The 15,538-nt window shown below is 43.7% G+C and overlaps 1 protein-coding gene across 4 annotated transcripts in view; it reads left to right on the forward strand.

Annotated features, from left to right (window-relative positions):
- The window catches only part of Ick (intestinal cell kinase), a 61,015-nt gene that overhangs the window by 15,137 nt on the left and 30,340 nt on the right, over window positions 1-15,538 (forward strand). For all 4 annotated transcript variants that reach the window (XM_028773576.1, XM_028773579.1, XM_028773580.1 and 1 more), the window contains exons 2-3: window positions 8,935-9,207; window positions 13,953-14,007. In XM_028773576.1, the coding sequence (XP_028629409.1) occupies window positions 9,107-9,207; window positions 13,953-14,007 (156 nt within the window). In that variant the 5' untranslated portion in view covers window positions 8,935-9,106. The remainder of the gene's footprint in view (window positions 1-8,934; window positions 9,208-13,952; window positions 14,008-15,538) is intronic.

Here is a 15,538-nt window from a genome sequence, read left to right on the forward strand (position 1 = left end):
CCCTTCCCCTCTCCTCTCCTCCTCTCCTCTCCTCCTCTCCTCTCCCCTCTCCCCTCTCCCTCTCCCTCTCCCTCTCCCTCTCCCTCTCCCTCTCTCTCTCTCTCTCTTTCTCTCTCTCTCTTTCTCTCTCGTTCTCTCTCCCCTAGCTCCTCCTCTGCCTTCTCCTCCTCTTCCTCGCCTTACTCCTCCCACCTTAGTTCCTCCTTTAGGGCATAGTTTCATCCATTTTCTGCCATGAGAATAAACATTTTAAGACCATGGACTATCTTTCTTCTTTGGGGTCCTCCATGGGGAACTGTGGAGAAGGTTTTCAACTCAAGCCACCACCTAATCTCCTGCCATGGAGACCCAGGAAGACTGGGGGTTGATCCTAGTTGGAGGAAGTAGATCACTGAGGGTGTGTCCTCTAGGACATATCTTGTCCCAGGCCCATTGAGTCTCTTTCTACGTCCTGTCAGCCATGAGCACAGCTTTGCTCTCAACGAGCATGTTCATCCTCTGGCTAAAGGATACATGGCAGAGGATAACAACAAATATATCTCAACATAAATCATAAACTTAAAACATTAGGAGATTGTTTTGTTTTGTTTGTTTTGTAACATGATTGTGCGTTTGTTGGGTGTGAGCTTCATAAACACTGTTGTTTCACAGTGTCAGAGGTTGGACAAGCCTGATAACCAATCCTTTTTTGTCACAGTGTTCTGTTTTCCCACAGTCCAAAAACAACCAAGCCAACCAACCATGGGCTGAAACATCTGAAACTATAAACTAAATAAAATATATCATTTCTCCTCTTAAGGTATTTGTGCCAAACATTGTTCCCCAGTACATGTGCTGATAATGAAAGACAGTTCATCACATGCCTGTCAGTGTACCCTTCAGCTGCGGTATCTGGGTTTCTTTTAGCTCTTCTTGATAGAATAGTATCAAGGGCATTTATTAGGTCATCCAGCAAGAAACCAAAGGCAGATATGTTCAGGGAGTGTACAGTAGCCCTGCTAATGGCAGACAGGGCTGAGCCTGCAGCTTTCAGTTTATCCTAACAGATGAGATTCTGATCTTTGTAAATGTCTCCCAGTTACAGAGGACTCCACGTGTTCTGACTAGTGCAGCTTTATACAACCATGCTCAAAACAGAAACTCAGGCTGCTTCCCTGTCACCGTCTTACTGCTCTGTACAGCCCTCCTCTGCCCTCACCCACTCACGTCCCTTGCGGTATCGCATGCTGGTGCCATAGCCCCATCTCTAAATAGTTTTAGTAGGAAGTGCTGTGTCTTTGCTGGGTTCTAATTTATGCCTAGGATTAGAGCAGGAGGCATCAAGGCCTGGATCTGCTGGTTTGGAATTAAACCAGGGTCTGTAAGCTAATGTCGCTGTGGAGTGGGCTTGGTGGCACCGGCAGAGCGTCCTTTGTTCTTATCACTGTCCATCATATGTTGTGTCCCAGAGCAGCAAAGCATCCGTTGTCTGGCTTCAACTTAGGACATGAGTCTATCATATTTGAACCACAAAAATAATAACTGAACAATACTGATTTCAGATATATTTTACCTTTTCTTGCTTGTGTATGCATAGAGTTGATTTTTGGTTGACTGCTTGCCTGACTAACCCCACTTTTTAAAAAATAATGTATTTTTATTTTATGCACATTGACATGTTTTTGCATGTATGTCTGTGTGAGGTTGTCAGATCTTGGAGTTACAGATAGTTGTAAGTTGTGGTTGCTGGAAACTGAACCAGGGTCCTCTGGAAGAACAGTCAGTGCTCTTAACCACTGAGCCATCTCTCCAGCCCCTCCCTTATTTTTTGTCAGAGTGGAAAATAATTGTAGAGAAGAAAGTGGCTCCCTGAGCTGAGTGGTCCTAATCTCAGGAGCTATACATAGTAAAACTAATCTTTTCTCTAATATCACTTTGCATACTTGGAAACTCCTCGACCTCCTTCATCTCCAGCATTCTGTGCTCTCATCAAGGGCCCTCGCCATGTTCCTGAATGTCTCTGTAAAGTTTGGCATCTAGACATGAACAGCAGCTCAGCTTGCTCTCAGCCTAGTGCTGCCATGTTGCCCAGCCCAGCGAACACTGTTCCTGCTGTGTTTTCTGTGAATGAAATGCCATGAAATCTCGAAGTACCTCCACTTGGTTTGAGCATTATGTTTCTAAATAAGGCTCTGCTAATGCATGCCCTGAGGAAGGGGGAACTTGGAGAGCTATTTGTAATTGCCTAGTATTCGTGCTGGGGGTTCAATGGTTGTTCTGTTTTAGGGATGGTTTTGCTGGGTTTTGTCAGTTGGTTGGCTGGCTGGTTGGTTGGTTGGTTGGTTTGCAATTCTGTAAACATCAAACCCAGGCCTTGTGCAAGTAGGCACATGCTGTAGCACTGAGCTACATCATCAGATGAGAGGTGTTCTGTAGAGTTTTCATTCAGTACCCCAGGTAGTAAACTTGTAAAAAACATTTTTCCATTGCCCAAATGACATAATCACACATTCCACATCCCAACCTGTGTCTGCCCCTGTTTCTGATGAAGTCAGGTCAACTGCCTTTGTCTGGGAGTCTGTCCTAAGTTCCTCAGCTGTGACAGTGGCCCCGCTAGTTTCTCTGCCTTTGCCTTTTCTGCTCTAACAACTAGTCTCCAGAGGATTCTTCCTCTCCTGTTTCTCTGCAAGACTCTGGAGGTTTCTCTCTGCAGGATAAAGATTAAAACTCCTATATGATATACAAATGGGCCCCACTCTGAGGTGCTGTTTGCCTCCACAGCCCTTGCCTCCCATGCATCCCAGTCCTCCCTGGAGAGCTTTCAAAATGATCAAAGCTGCTTCCCACGCAGCCTGCCCCCTAGGAGTGGCCATGTATCAGGATGTTAGAGGCTCCCCAGGTAATTCTAAAGTTCAGCCAGTAGGTCCATAGGCTTTCTTTCCTTCTAAACACAGCAAAGTATTATTCCTACCCAGCTTTTGTATGTGTGTAGTTTTCTCTATATGTATCCCTTTCTCCCCTTCTGTGTAAGTCTCGTTTATCCTTCAGCATCCTAGGACTGCCTTATCTCAGAAACTTGTCACCTCTTCTCACTCCCAGAGTTGCCTGCTCTCTGCCATGTTCTCTGTCATAGCAGATACTACATTTTCCTTATGTGTGTCAACTGTGAGTTGTTTCAAGGGAAAATACTTTCCTTACGCTTAATGAACTAACTCCCCAAGTTTACATGTTTAGCCTCTCAGCAAAGTGACTACAGTTGTACCTGACATCAGCACATGAAGAAGCACTAGTCTTACCTGCCGTGAAGTCACTGAGTAATCACTTGACATACAGCACACAAAGCTGCTGCCATGACACAGTGACAGTCAGATCTTGCCTAAATACTTGATTTTCCTTTCCTGATTATAATGACAAATTACAACAAGAGGGAATTGTTAGGGAAATTGTGTGTTAAGTGATTCAGTGCATCTTAATTTCAGTAAAGTGCTTCATTCATAAGAAGTTTTCTTAATAATCCAGGAAAGCGTTGTTACAATTATCCAGTGTAAGTGGAGAAGGAAATAGTGGTGCATTAGCTGCAAAGCAAAGCTTTTGTTAACTAATTGCTAGGATAAGGCCATGGCAAGAAGGAAAGCGGGGCGCCCACACGCCACTGTAATATAGTCCTTATTAAGCTTTAGTCAACACAGTTCATCAAGGAGGTGGAAGAGTGTGAGAGGATCCAGACGTGAATGCCGGAGATAATTAAGGCTGGAAGCTGGGTCCTGTGAGGAGCCGTGCAGTTAGGCTGCAGAGAGCTGAGTGACAGTTGATTATTAACTTTATGTGCATACACACTTTCATGACATATTTTCTCCAGAACACTAAATATATCGAGATTAGCTCAAATAGCAATATGCAAGGTTGGTTAGACAGGAAGAAAACTATCTAATGAACTAGAAAAAGAAAGCAGCCTGGTCATGGCGGGTCCCTAATTTTAAAAGCAACAGCTTATCACTATTTAAGGAGCAAAACTGATGTAACCAAAACAAACAAACAAGCAAACAAAACAAATAAATGGGCCTGGTAGGATGGCTCAACAGCTAAAGGCTCTTGCAACACAAGCCTGGTGACCTGACTTTGATCCCCAGAGCCCACATAAAGGTGGAAGAACAGAACTGACTCCACAAAGTTGTCCTCTGCCCTCCACACTCATGCCATGACACACCTGCCCCCCCCCCCGCATGTCATGCCCTTTCATGAACATAACGCACACAAAGACACAAAATAATAATAAGATTTAAAAACAAATGATGTAGTTCATTAGGTGATTCTTGACAAATCATAGTTCCAGTCAGTTGTTTTGGTTGGTTGGTTGGTTTCTGGAAGATGACATACAGCGGTGGCTTGGGAGTCTTTTAAGACACTACAAAAGAAATTGCACATGCCGCAGGACGTACACTCATTTAAACTCGATCAGGGTGAATGTGGTGAAGAGATTCAACACTGCTGCAGGCTCCTGGGCAGCGGCCAGATGCTCCTCGTGTCAGGCTGAAGCAGGTCCTGGCTGCAAACAGTCCATGATCGTGTGCGGAAGAACCCTGTTGAATGATGGAGGTCTGGGAAGGTCCCGTTAGGTAAATGCACATTTGTATTTTTTAAATGAAGGTAAACTGTTCAATGTGATTTATGTGCCTTTTAAAAAGACCCACTCCCTCTACTATTTTGAGTAGAAGCTTTTAAACTGTAGTAAGTAAGCTTTTTAAGCTGTAGTAATGCCAGATGTGCAGACAGGCTACAGGAGTACCCTGTCCCTACCTCCACTTGCTCAGACCACCGCTGCGGAAGGTTGACTGCCTTCAGCCACGGGTGTTTATTTCTCCCAGCTCTGGGGATTAGGAAGCCTTAGGGTCGACGTTCTAATGGATTTGGATTTCTGCAGGTGAGAGACCTTTTCCTAATCTGGAGATTGCACACAGATGGCCTTCACATGGCAGGAGCCTACCCTTTGAATCTCATTTTTAACCCAGTCACCTTTCTAGGCTTGATTTCCAAATACAGTCACGTTGGTAGTTAAAATTTGTAGTTAGGAATGGGAGTGGGGTGAAGGACACAGCTCAGAACACAGCACACCCCTTGCCCTGATTTTCCCCACTAACGTTTTTTCCTGTTTGCCTCAGACCTGCATATGCAGGCAGACACACAGAATCCTGACGGTGCTCACCTTTACAGTGGCTCAGTTACAGGGCTTCAGCTTTAGACTGGGCCCCATAGTGACATGCATTCCATAGAAACTGTAGTTTGAATTCTCAGTTTGATCTTTCCCAGCCTTGGGTTATGTGGTACCATCCTCTCTTGATGTTGAGTGGTGACACCAAGCCACAGCTCCTCAGGCCCACCGTGCCATCAGGGGCCGAATAGCTGATCTTACAGAAGACATTGCTGGCGTTATGCTGAGTTTTTGTTTACATCCATCATGGCTACAAAAAATACACACCTGTGTGTATAGGTGCTAAATTATTTAATCCTCGATAGCGGGGGTCCAGCTGTGCTTTCAGTGTGGGAGGGGAGGCTAAGCCGAGGGGTGGCATTTGGAATACCAAATACATTTTCCACTCACATCTTCAACTTATAGTGGCTTTATCAGGACATAACCCTATACACAGCTTAAATCATATTATCCTTGTCCTTTGTCACTAGATCTTTCTGGGTGCATTTTTCCAATAACACAAGTGGTATACTGAGCCACAACATAGGCATCAAGTTCAATAAATTTAAGACATATACAATATTTGTCTAATTTGCTTCCATTTATCTGGTATCCATTGACTGGATAATGACTTTTTATATAGCATTTCTTTCCTTCTTCATTTTTTCTACAGCATAGAATCCAGTCAAAGCCTATACTTAGAAACATGGGATCTGACAGCTGAGGAGATACCGGCTCAGTGTAGTAAAGTGTCAGCTGTGCAAGCGTGAAGACTTGCATTTGGATCCATATAAAAGCCTGGGCATACATAAAGCTGAGTCCTAGTGCTATGGAGGGAGAGCTGCAGAAACAAATGGATCCTGGAGGCTCACTGCTTAGTCAGTCTAGCCAAAACACTGGGCTCCAGGCTTAGTGAGAGACCCTGTCTCAAAGAAGGTAGAGAGCGATAGAGGATGAAAGCCCAAGTTGATCTCTGGTCTTCATATGTGCATGTGCAGGTCAGTACATCTGTGCTCATAGGAACACACCACACACGCACTTGTACACACATACAAGCACACACCTGCATACACATACAAGCACACACCTGCACACACATACAAGCACACACCTGCACACACATACTAGCACACACCTGCATACACATACAAGCACACACATGCACACAAATACAAAGAAATACATGAACATGCCACACAAACATACATCTACACAACGCACATATATACATACACATACACACATACACACACCACACAAACACACATGCACACACACATGTATACACACACACGCATGCACACGTGCACACATATACACGAAGGTATCTGAGGTCCTCCAGAACAACACTGCACTTATGCTTTAAGTTACTCACTTTCTCTCCTCCATCCCTATGCTTCCATCACTGCTCCTGTGTTGCTAGTGTTCCTTTTTGTCATACAAGATACCCAGCTTTCCTTCATGACTCAGTTTCTTTAAACACTCTTCTTATTGCCTCCTGAGCACAATTGGAATTGACCCATCTGGAAGCCAAGCCAACTAACCCCACCCACATTCCCTCCAAACACCTGGTACCCTGTGCCTACTTGAAACGCCACCTCCCTCCCTCCCTCATTCCTAACGCAGCTGAGCCCTCCTTTGAAAGAAGGACCTATATTTATAAATATGTATTAAAATTTATGTGCTCTATGAATATTTATGATCGACGGTAGGATACATCACTGTAAAGAATAACACAAAGAAGTAGTGGGTAATCTGTTCCTGAAGGTCAAGAAGAAACCACATGCCCCTCCAGGGGGAAGGAATGAGCTAAGCATGAGGAGGCCGAACTTGGCCCTGTCACTCTCTCAGTTGTATGAAAGAGTAGGGAAGCCAGGATTGCCCTATAGTTCTCAAGGATACTCAAGTCATGCACAGCTTTCACAAGAACATGCCTAGGCTTATTTTTTATTGTTGCCTTTCAGTTTGGAGCTTAGACACAGATTGTTTACAAGCAGTAGTGTAGTGTTAGAAACGGCACCTAGCACCTCCTTCTAAGTAACCATAGAGCTGTTGAGTGTAACAGTGTTACAACTAAACCACAGACTGTGGTTGCATTTCATCAAGTCTTCACTGCCGTCCTTTTCTAAGGCTCCTGTCTTGGATCCCTTGTCGAATTTAGTTGTCCTAGCTCTTTAGTCGCTGCTAACCTGATAGTTTCTCTGTCTGCTCTTGTCTTTTATGATGCTAATGATACTTTCGAATAGTACTGGCCAGTTGTTCATAGAAAGTAGTGTACCCCTTGTTTCGGTTCTGTGTGCTGTTTCCTGGTGATTGGGCTTCCTGCAATTCTGCACGTTTAAGAGAATACGGTAATCTCCATTTTAAGGCACTGACTTGATGTTGTGTCTTTCTCATTGCATCACACCTGGAATTTATAAATCACATGTCCTTGGTGAGGAGGTTGAGCTCACCGTTTACACAAGGATATTTGAAGGGTTTGTTTTGTTTGTTTTGTTTTGTTTTGTTTTGTTTTGTTTTGTTGTGAGACAGGGTCTCATTGCATAGCCCTTTCTGGCCTGGAACTTCCTGTGTATACCTGACTGGCCTCTAACTCACAGAGATCCACCTGGTTCTCACTCTTGACTGTGCCGCTACCAGGGCATTTGGATTGTTGTTGTTGTTGTTGTTGTTTTTCCTGGATCTCTTCCTATATAGTTAACTCTTTCCTAGAAGTCAACCAATATACTTTGAGATTATGCAAATGTCCTGTTTGACCCATCCACTGCTTTTTCATGTCAGCGGGCCTCGCCTCCTGCAAGTCCTACTGTGGCATTGACTTTAACAGTCCATTCCTTCTTTCCCTCTTTCTTATGCATTCATTGACTGGAATTCATTTGGAAGGGGGAGCTGTGTAGTCAAAAGTTATGTGCAGAAAGTCACATCCTTCAATCAGTTTCTATCATTTGAATCTTTATTTAGCACTCACAGTACACCTTTATTATTTTTATTATGTTATGAATGTTTGCCTGAGAACATTGCAGCCGCATGGATTACAAAGCTTCTTTATTATAGGTAGACTGAATGACTCTCAATTACATAAATTTTAAAAATATCAAGGACTTATTATTTTCAAAAAAACCCTACAACGGTGGGTAGTTGCTACATATCATATGTGTAGGCCTTGAGTGATTCGTTCCTTGTCTGATCATCTAAAAGAGAAAAAAAAAAAAACCAGAGCTGATGCTACTTAGCTACACATAGCCCGTGATTCGCATGTCAGCTTTCTTTCTGCAGTGTGATATGGCTTCCTCTGGCTTTTCTATGTTTGTTTACACTGCTGATTGTAGCTGATGTGCAGAGCACACACTTAGCATGGCTGCTCTTCGTTCAGCAGCCCTCGTACACCATAGTTACACAGCTTTTCCAGACAAGCCCTGAGTTGGAGAGCACTCGTTGCATTGCTTTCCAAGCATGCTATCTCTAGCTTTATAAAGACACGTGTTTGTATTTGAAAGAGAATATGTAGGCCAGGAGTTGACAGCTTTTTCTGTGAGGCCAGAGCATAAACACTCTAGGCTATCCAGTACTCAGAAATACTCAGTTCTGCTATTGTGGATAGAGATAACCAGCAAGTGTAAACATGCTTTATCCCAGTAAAACTTTACTTAAACGAGTACATGGCAGTCTGGTGGTTACAGTTCAGTGAGCATTGTTTAAGACTGCAAAAATACACAAATTCAAAATGTTCACCAGCAGTTGTCCTAACCATCCATGCTTTCCCGCAGGCAGAAGACTGATCTTTGAAAATATGTATTTGGGAGACAATCACGTTCTGTTGAACACCTTGTGCTGGTGCTGCCATCGAAAAATCTGGTTACAGTCTGGGGAGGCCTGCTACCATTGCAGGACGGAACCACCTCGGCCCTGAGATGAGTGTCCCAACAGAGCAGGCGCACCATGAATAGATACACAACAATCAAGCAGCTTGGGGATGGGACCTATGGTTCTGTCCTGCTGGGGAGAAGCATCGAGTCTGGAGAACTGATTGCCATTAAAAAGTAAGTTTATACTTGACTCTTGCAAATTCACAGTCAGCTCTACCTATCAAGGTGATTCCAACTCTGTCCTGTCCATTCCCTGTCTTTGAAATGTTTCTAAGGGGGAGTGAATGGGAGGCATGAAGAAGAATCAGGCAATGATTCTAACATTATAAAGAAGCCATAAGACTTCTGGTAAGGGAGGGATGAAGTTAATAAACTTCATTTTCCAGGAGAGGAAATGTGTGATTATCTGGTATCTGCTGTCTTGTGTTCTCTTGTACTTAGTCCTTGTAGCCACAGTTCAGACCATTGCATTACTTACCTGTGGCTACATAGCAGTTAACTCCAGGCTCGTGGTTTAGAACAACATGCATACATTGTATCTCAGTCTCTGTGGGCCAGCACAACTTAGCCGAGTTATCTGGTCCAGGAGCTCTTCTGAGGCTGCAGTCCAAGTGTTGCTCAAAACTATAGTATTAGTGACAGCTGGACAGGGAAAGGGTCTACTTCCAAGCCCACTCATGTAACTTTAGGTGGCAGTTAGATCCTTAGCATTGTTGAACTGAGGGGCTTCATTGTCTGCTGATTATTGTCCAGCAATAATTATCTTCACTGAGATATAGGCAGTAGGAAAGCAATAGGAGCTGAGAGATGGCCCAGAGGTTAAGAATGCCCGCTACTCTTACAGAGGACTGGAGTTCAGTCACCACTCCCAACAACCTATAATTCCAATTCCAAGGTGTTACACTCTCTTCTGGCTTCTGTGGTCACCTACACACACATGGCACACATAGCACACTGTCATCCATATATACACTAAATAAACAAACAGGTTGGTTGGTTTGTTGGTTGGTTTTGTTTGTTTCAAGACAGAGTTTCTCTGTGTGGCCCTCTGGCTGTTCTGGAACTCATTGTGTAACCTAGGCTAGTCTTGAACTCAGAGATCTACCTGCCTCTGTCTCCCGAGTGCTAAGATTAAAGGCATGTGCCACCATCACCTGGCATAATATATTTTGTTTAAGAACGAAGTCTATCCTCCATCTTTTTACTCTTTTTACATATCTTTTTGTTCTTATCAACCAATCATTGAGGTGACTTTCTCTCAGAATGATGTACCGCTACTAGCTAGAAGCAAGTTATTGAAGGACGAAGGATATACATGATTATAATATCGGGAGACAGTGGTCTTTGGTGACCATGTTGCAGTCTGCCTGCTGGGCCACCTATGCCTTCTTACCATCTCCACTAAGTCCTGGAACCATTTAAAAATTATTCCTTGAACTGAACCTACATCCAGTATACATTCCGTTTTATTCCCAATGTGTTTATCCTCTCTTATCTTTGTTCGGTTTTGTTTCTATGAGGCAGTCTTGCTGTGTAGTCTAGGCTGGCTTTGAATCCACAACTCTCTGCCTTACCTCCCAAGAACTGGACTATAGGTCTGAAGTACTCCTTCTAATTCCATTTCCCTGCCTCCAGACACCTCAGAGCCTGAGTTCTCTTGACTTTGCTCACACCTATGCCTCAGCTTCATTCATCTAGTCCTGTCAATTGTACTAAAAATCCATCTGGTCTACCTACTTCATTCTCACTAGAACCCCACTTTCAACCTATTGCCAGTTGCCGTCTCACTACCAGATCCTCTATAAGTCTCTTGGCTTCTAGTCATTTCACTGTTCATACCAAACTGAAAAGGCGGTCGATTAAAACCACCAGTGACAAACATTCTGTCCTCCTGCTTCTTTGTAGCCTTGTGCTGGATAGTTTTATGTCAACCTGACACAAGCTAAAGGTCATCTGAGAAGAGGGAACCTCAATTAAGACTCTCTACAAGGTCAGATTGTAGGCAGGCCTATAAAGCATTTTCTTTTTTTTTTTTTTTTTTTTTTTTTTTTTTTACCAATACCAATACAAGTTTATTGGAATTTGGAATGTAAACAGATGTTTCAAACAAACAATCTAACCTTATAAAAATGTATGGCATTATTAAATAGTTACTGAAGAAACCCTAAGTGTGATGTGGTAGATATCTCAAGCATGTTAGGTCCCCAGTGCTGAGATGTGGCTGCAGCCACGGAGAGGGGACTAGCTGGCAAACCATGTCAGTGACCAATCCCACCAATGAAATCAGCCCTATTAAAAAAACAAAACACAAAATTTAGCTTTTGCTAACATGAAGGTTAGCACAGTGGATCTATAAAGCTTTGACACTTGCTCCAGGAGCCCCACTTCCTCCCGCATGCCATGGCCATCACTCTCCATCTGCAGGAGTCATAGGACAGCCTTACCCACAAGCCAGCACCTGCACGCAAGAGCCTGCTTTCCATCACACTCATGTGTGACCAATCAGAGCTGCAAATGCTCATCATCCTGATATAAAGCATTTTCTTAATGAGTGCTTCGTGAGGGAGGGCCAAGCCCTTTGTGGGTGGTACCATCCCTGGGCTGGTGGTGGTGCTGGGTTCTATAAGAAAGCAGTCTGAGTTAGCCAGTATCAGACTTCCATAGCCTCTGCATCAGCTCCTGCCTCAAGGTTCTCACCCTGTTTGAGTTCCTGTCCTGACTTCCGTCAGTGAATGACTATGGATATGGAGGTATAAGTCAATAAACCCATCTTGGTTTTGGTCATGGTGTTTCATCACAGCAATAGTGACCCTAGCTGAGACAAGCTCCTTGTCTCAGCTAACTTCAGTGTCCACAGCAGAGCTGAGACCTGGTCTCTTGTCTTGGTCTCAGCTCAGTCATGTGTCTTATATTTAATCTTTCACCTTTCCCCTGGTTTTGCTACCCTTTGCCCTGGCTTCCTGGAATCACTTTCTAAATGAACTTCCTGTACCAAAGCCTGGGAGAGTCCAGCGTGACATCACTTTTGTTCAGTGTCATCCTCTTAGCAACAAGCATCAGTTCTGAGGCCTTCAGGTTGCTGCAGCCTTATCTTGTTTCTCCATCTCTGTCTCTCTCTTACCACTGCCCTCTTGCCTCTTGGTTGCAGTCTTCACCTTTCGGTATCTTGAACTTACCTAATATCTTTCTGCCCTGATCTTGTGATAGGCCCTAATGCACATGCCTAGCTACATAGAGCCAGTTCTTCACTTCTGTAGTGGTAGGGCTGAGGTAGCAGGCCACAGAGGAGTAGACCAGCAGCTGAGAGCTCACCTCTCGAACCACAAACAGAAAACAGAGCCCACTCACTTCAAATGGGGTGAGTCTTTGAAACCTTGAAGCCCCACCCCCACTGCCCATCGGCATACTTTCTCTAGCAAGGCCACACTTCCTGAGACTTCCTAAACTGCCACCTATTTGACCACTGGACATAGGCATCCCCTTCAATTACTGAAAATAGTGAGATTCCATATCTGGCATCTGCATTGAAATTAAAATATAGTTCCTGTGGTATCCTAGCCAAGTTTCAAATGCTTAGTTTTTGAGTTTTTTAAAAAAAATTTTTAATTAATTCTTTGAAAATTTTATACATATGTACAGTGTATCTTGGTTATATCCACTCCTAACTCTCCCAGGAACTTTCCCTTCCACCTTCATCATCTCCCTCTCTTCCTCCTCCTCCTCCTGCTTCTCTTCCTCCTCTTGCTCCTCCTCCTCCTCCTGCTCCTCCTCCTGCTGCTGCTCCTCCTCCTGCTGCTCCTCCTCCTGCTGCTGCTGTTCCTCCTCCTCTTCCTCCTCTTCTTCTTCTTCTTCTTCCTCCTTTTCCTTTTCTTTTTATAACCCAACTCCTTCCCCGAGTCTAAGAACTACTGTTTGCCTCAGCCTGTAACATCATAACTATGGTTACAATACTATCACCAAAAATCTCCAAGTTCTATTGGTCAGCACTGGCCGACATAGAATAAACTTGCGTAGGCTTCCTTCAGGCCAAATTAGTTAGTTAGTAGTACAGTCAGATGCTAGTCCTGGCTCTTTGCACTGCACCAAGTTCCTGGTTAGGGTTTTTGTTGCTGTGATAAACACCATGACCAAAAGCAGCTTGGTGAAAAGAGGCTTTATTTCTCCTTCCAGCTCTCTGGTCATGCTCCAGACCAGAGGGAAATCGGGGCAGGAACCTGGAGGCAGAAGCTGATGCAGAGGCTATGGAGGAGTGCTTCTTACTGGCTTGCTCCTTGTCGATTGCTAAACTCAGCCTATGTTTTTGTACAATCCAGGACCAGCTGCTCAGGGATGGCAGTGCCGACAGTGAGCTGGGCCCACTAGCCTCAATCACTAATCAAAACAGTATTCCATAGACCTACTGCAGGCCGGTCTGATCGGGACATTGTCTCAGTTGAGAATCCTTCCCAGATATATCTAGATTTGTGTCAAGTTGACAAAAAACCAAGCAGCACATCAGGTTCCCACTGCTGCTGAGAACTTTAGTGACTTACACTTGACTGACATACCAGGTTTTAAAATGAGATTGTTTTTTTAAAAGATAGTATAACATTTTATAAAAATTGAAACCAACATTGGTTAGATTCAGAATAAAAAATTAATATTTATTTTTATTTGTGTGTGTGTACACCACAGAGGCCAGAAAAGAACATTAGATCTCCTGGAGCTGGAGTTGCAGGCAGTTTGAGCTGCCGGTTGTGGGTGCTGGCTCTGTGGGTAACCATATCGCTGAGTGCGGCTTCTCTGCAAGAGCACGCAATACTCTTTAACACTAAGCCACCTCCCTCACCCTGAATAAAGACATTTTTAAGAAATGACGTGAAAATTTCATAGGCTGAGGCCTATGGATAAGCATGCTATTTCTTTTTCCTCTCTTTCAGAATGAAAAGAAAGTTTTACTCCTGGGAAGAATGCATGAACCTTCGGGAAGTTAAGGTATTTATTAATTTTTCAGAATGATTCTGTTTGGCTGATGAGAATAGCTGTTTGTGTGACTAGATTTATAGTTGACATAGTCACTCCATTTGTGTTTTTCACCAATGCTGTAAAAGCAGAGGAAGGGTATTACACAGTTGGTATCTGACAGGGGAAGACTGTGAAGTCACGTAATGAATATATTGTTTCCAGGATGCTTTTGTGGTTAATGGATTGCTTCAACCAGCATATTTCAGTGACTGTTGCTTTGCTGAAGCATGGCCCCCACTGGTGTCATTCCTAATTACTGATGCTAAGGACAATCGGACTGTAGCATGCATTTCCTAGATACGATAACAGTGCCTCTTGCACTTTCTTGCACTAACGTGTACTCTGTTGGATGTCATGGAATTCTTTGCCTAACACTGAGCTTTGTCAGCATTGCACAGAGTGTGTTTTCACTGTTTTGTTTGTTTATGTGTTCTTTTTGTTTTGTTTTGTTTGTTTGTTTGGAGTTTTTTTTTGTTTGTTTGGTTAGGGTTTTTTTTTAACTCTTTTATTTTTTCTTCCTTTCTTGGTTGTTGTTTTCTTTCTTTTTTTTTTTTTTTTTTTAGAGAAGGTCTGCCTATGTAGCACAGGTTGCCCTTGAACTAGAAATCCTCTTTAGTTCTGCAGCTTCTCACTTGATTGACAGCTGTGATTGACAGGCTCCCCCACACCTGATAAAAAGAACCTTCTGTTTTTGCCTCCCCCAGCCCCACCACCAAAGTCCAGCACTGACAAGCAAGCCCCAGGCCTCACACCTACTCAGCAAGTGCTCAGAGCAGAGCTGCAACCCAGCCCCGGGCCTTTGCTTTTGTTCCTGTTTCTTCCTTTTCTCTTCTTCCTCTCTTCTCTCCATCTGCCTCCGTTGTCCTCTTACGTCTCCCCTGGTGGACTGGTCGCTGGGTTTTCCATATGTAATTACTTTCCTGTGCACTGGAGAAGTGCTTTGTCCATCATTAGTCCTCTCAACCCTGTTTGAGAAACCCAGAAGGATGTGAAATCAGCCCATTTAGTACATAGAATAAGGTTTCAGGTCTAAAACAGGGGCCTGTAAACTGTCCATAAAGGGTAAAGCAATAAGTCTTTTAGACTCCATAAGCCTGAAGATATTGTTGAAGATATTGTCAGTGTATGTATGTAATGACTGAAAATGTTGTCAGGTATGCTGGTGCATGACTGTAATTCCAGCACTTGGGAAGCTGAGACAGGTGGATCTCTGAATTCAGGGGCAACCTGTTCTATGTATCAAGTTCCAGATCAGCCATAGTGAGATCCTATCTCAAAGAAAGAAAGGAAGCAAGAAAGGAAAAGAAAGAAATAAAAGGGAAGGGTTTGAGCATGGCGCTACACATTTTTAATCTCAGTACTCGAAAGGCAGAGGCAGGTGGATCTTTGTTGAGTTCAAGGAAAGCCTGGTTTACATAGCACATTCCAGGATGGCCAGGATTAGATAAAGAGACCTTGTCTCAAAGAAGAAGAAGGAGGAGAAGGAGGAGGAGAAGGGGAA

This window comes from Grammomys surdaster, unplaced genomic scaffold (assembly GCF_004785775.1).
Source record: "Grammomys surdaster isolate TR1022 unplaced genomic scaffold, NIH_TR_1.0 231, whole genome shotgun sequence".
NCBI lineage: Eukaryota > Metazoa > Chordata > Mammalia > Rodentia > Muridae > Grammomys > Grammomys surdaster.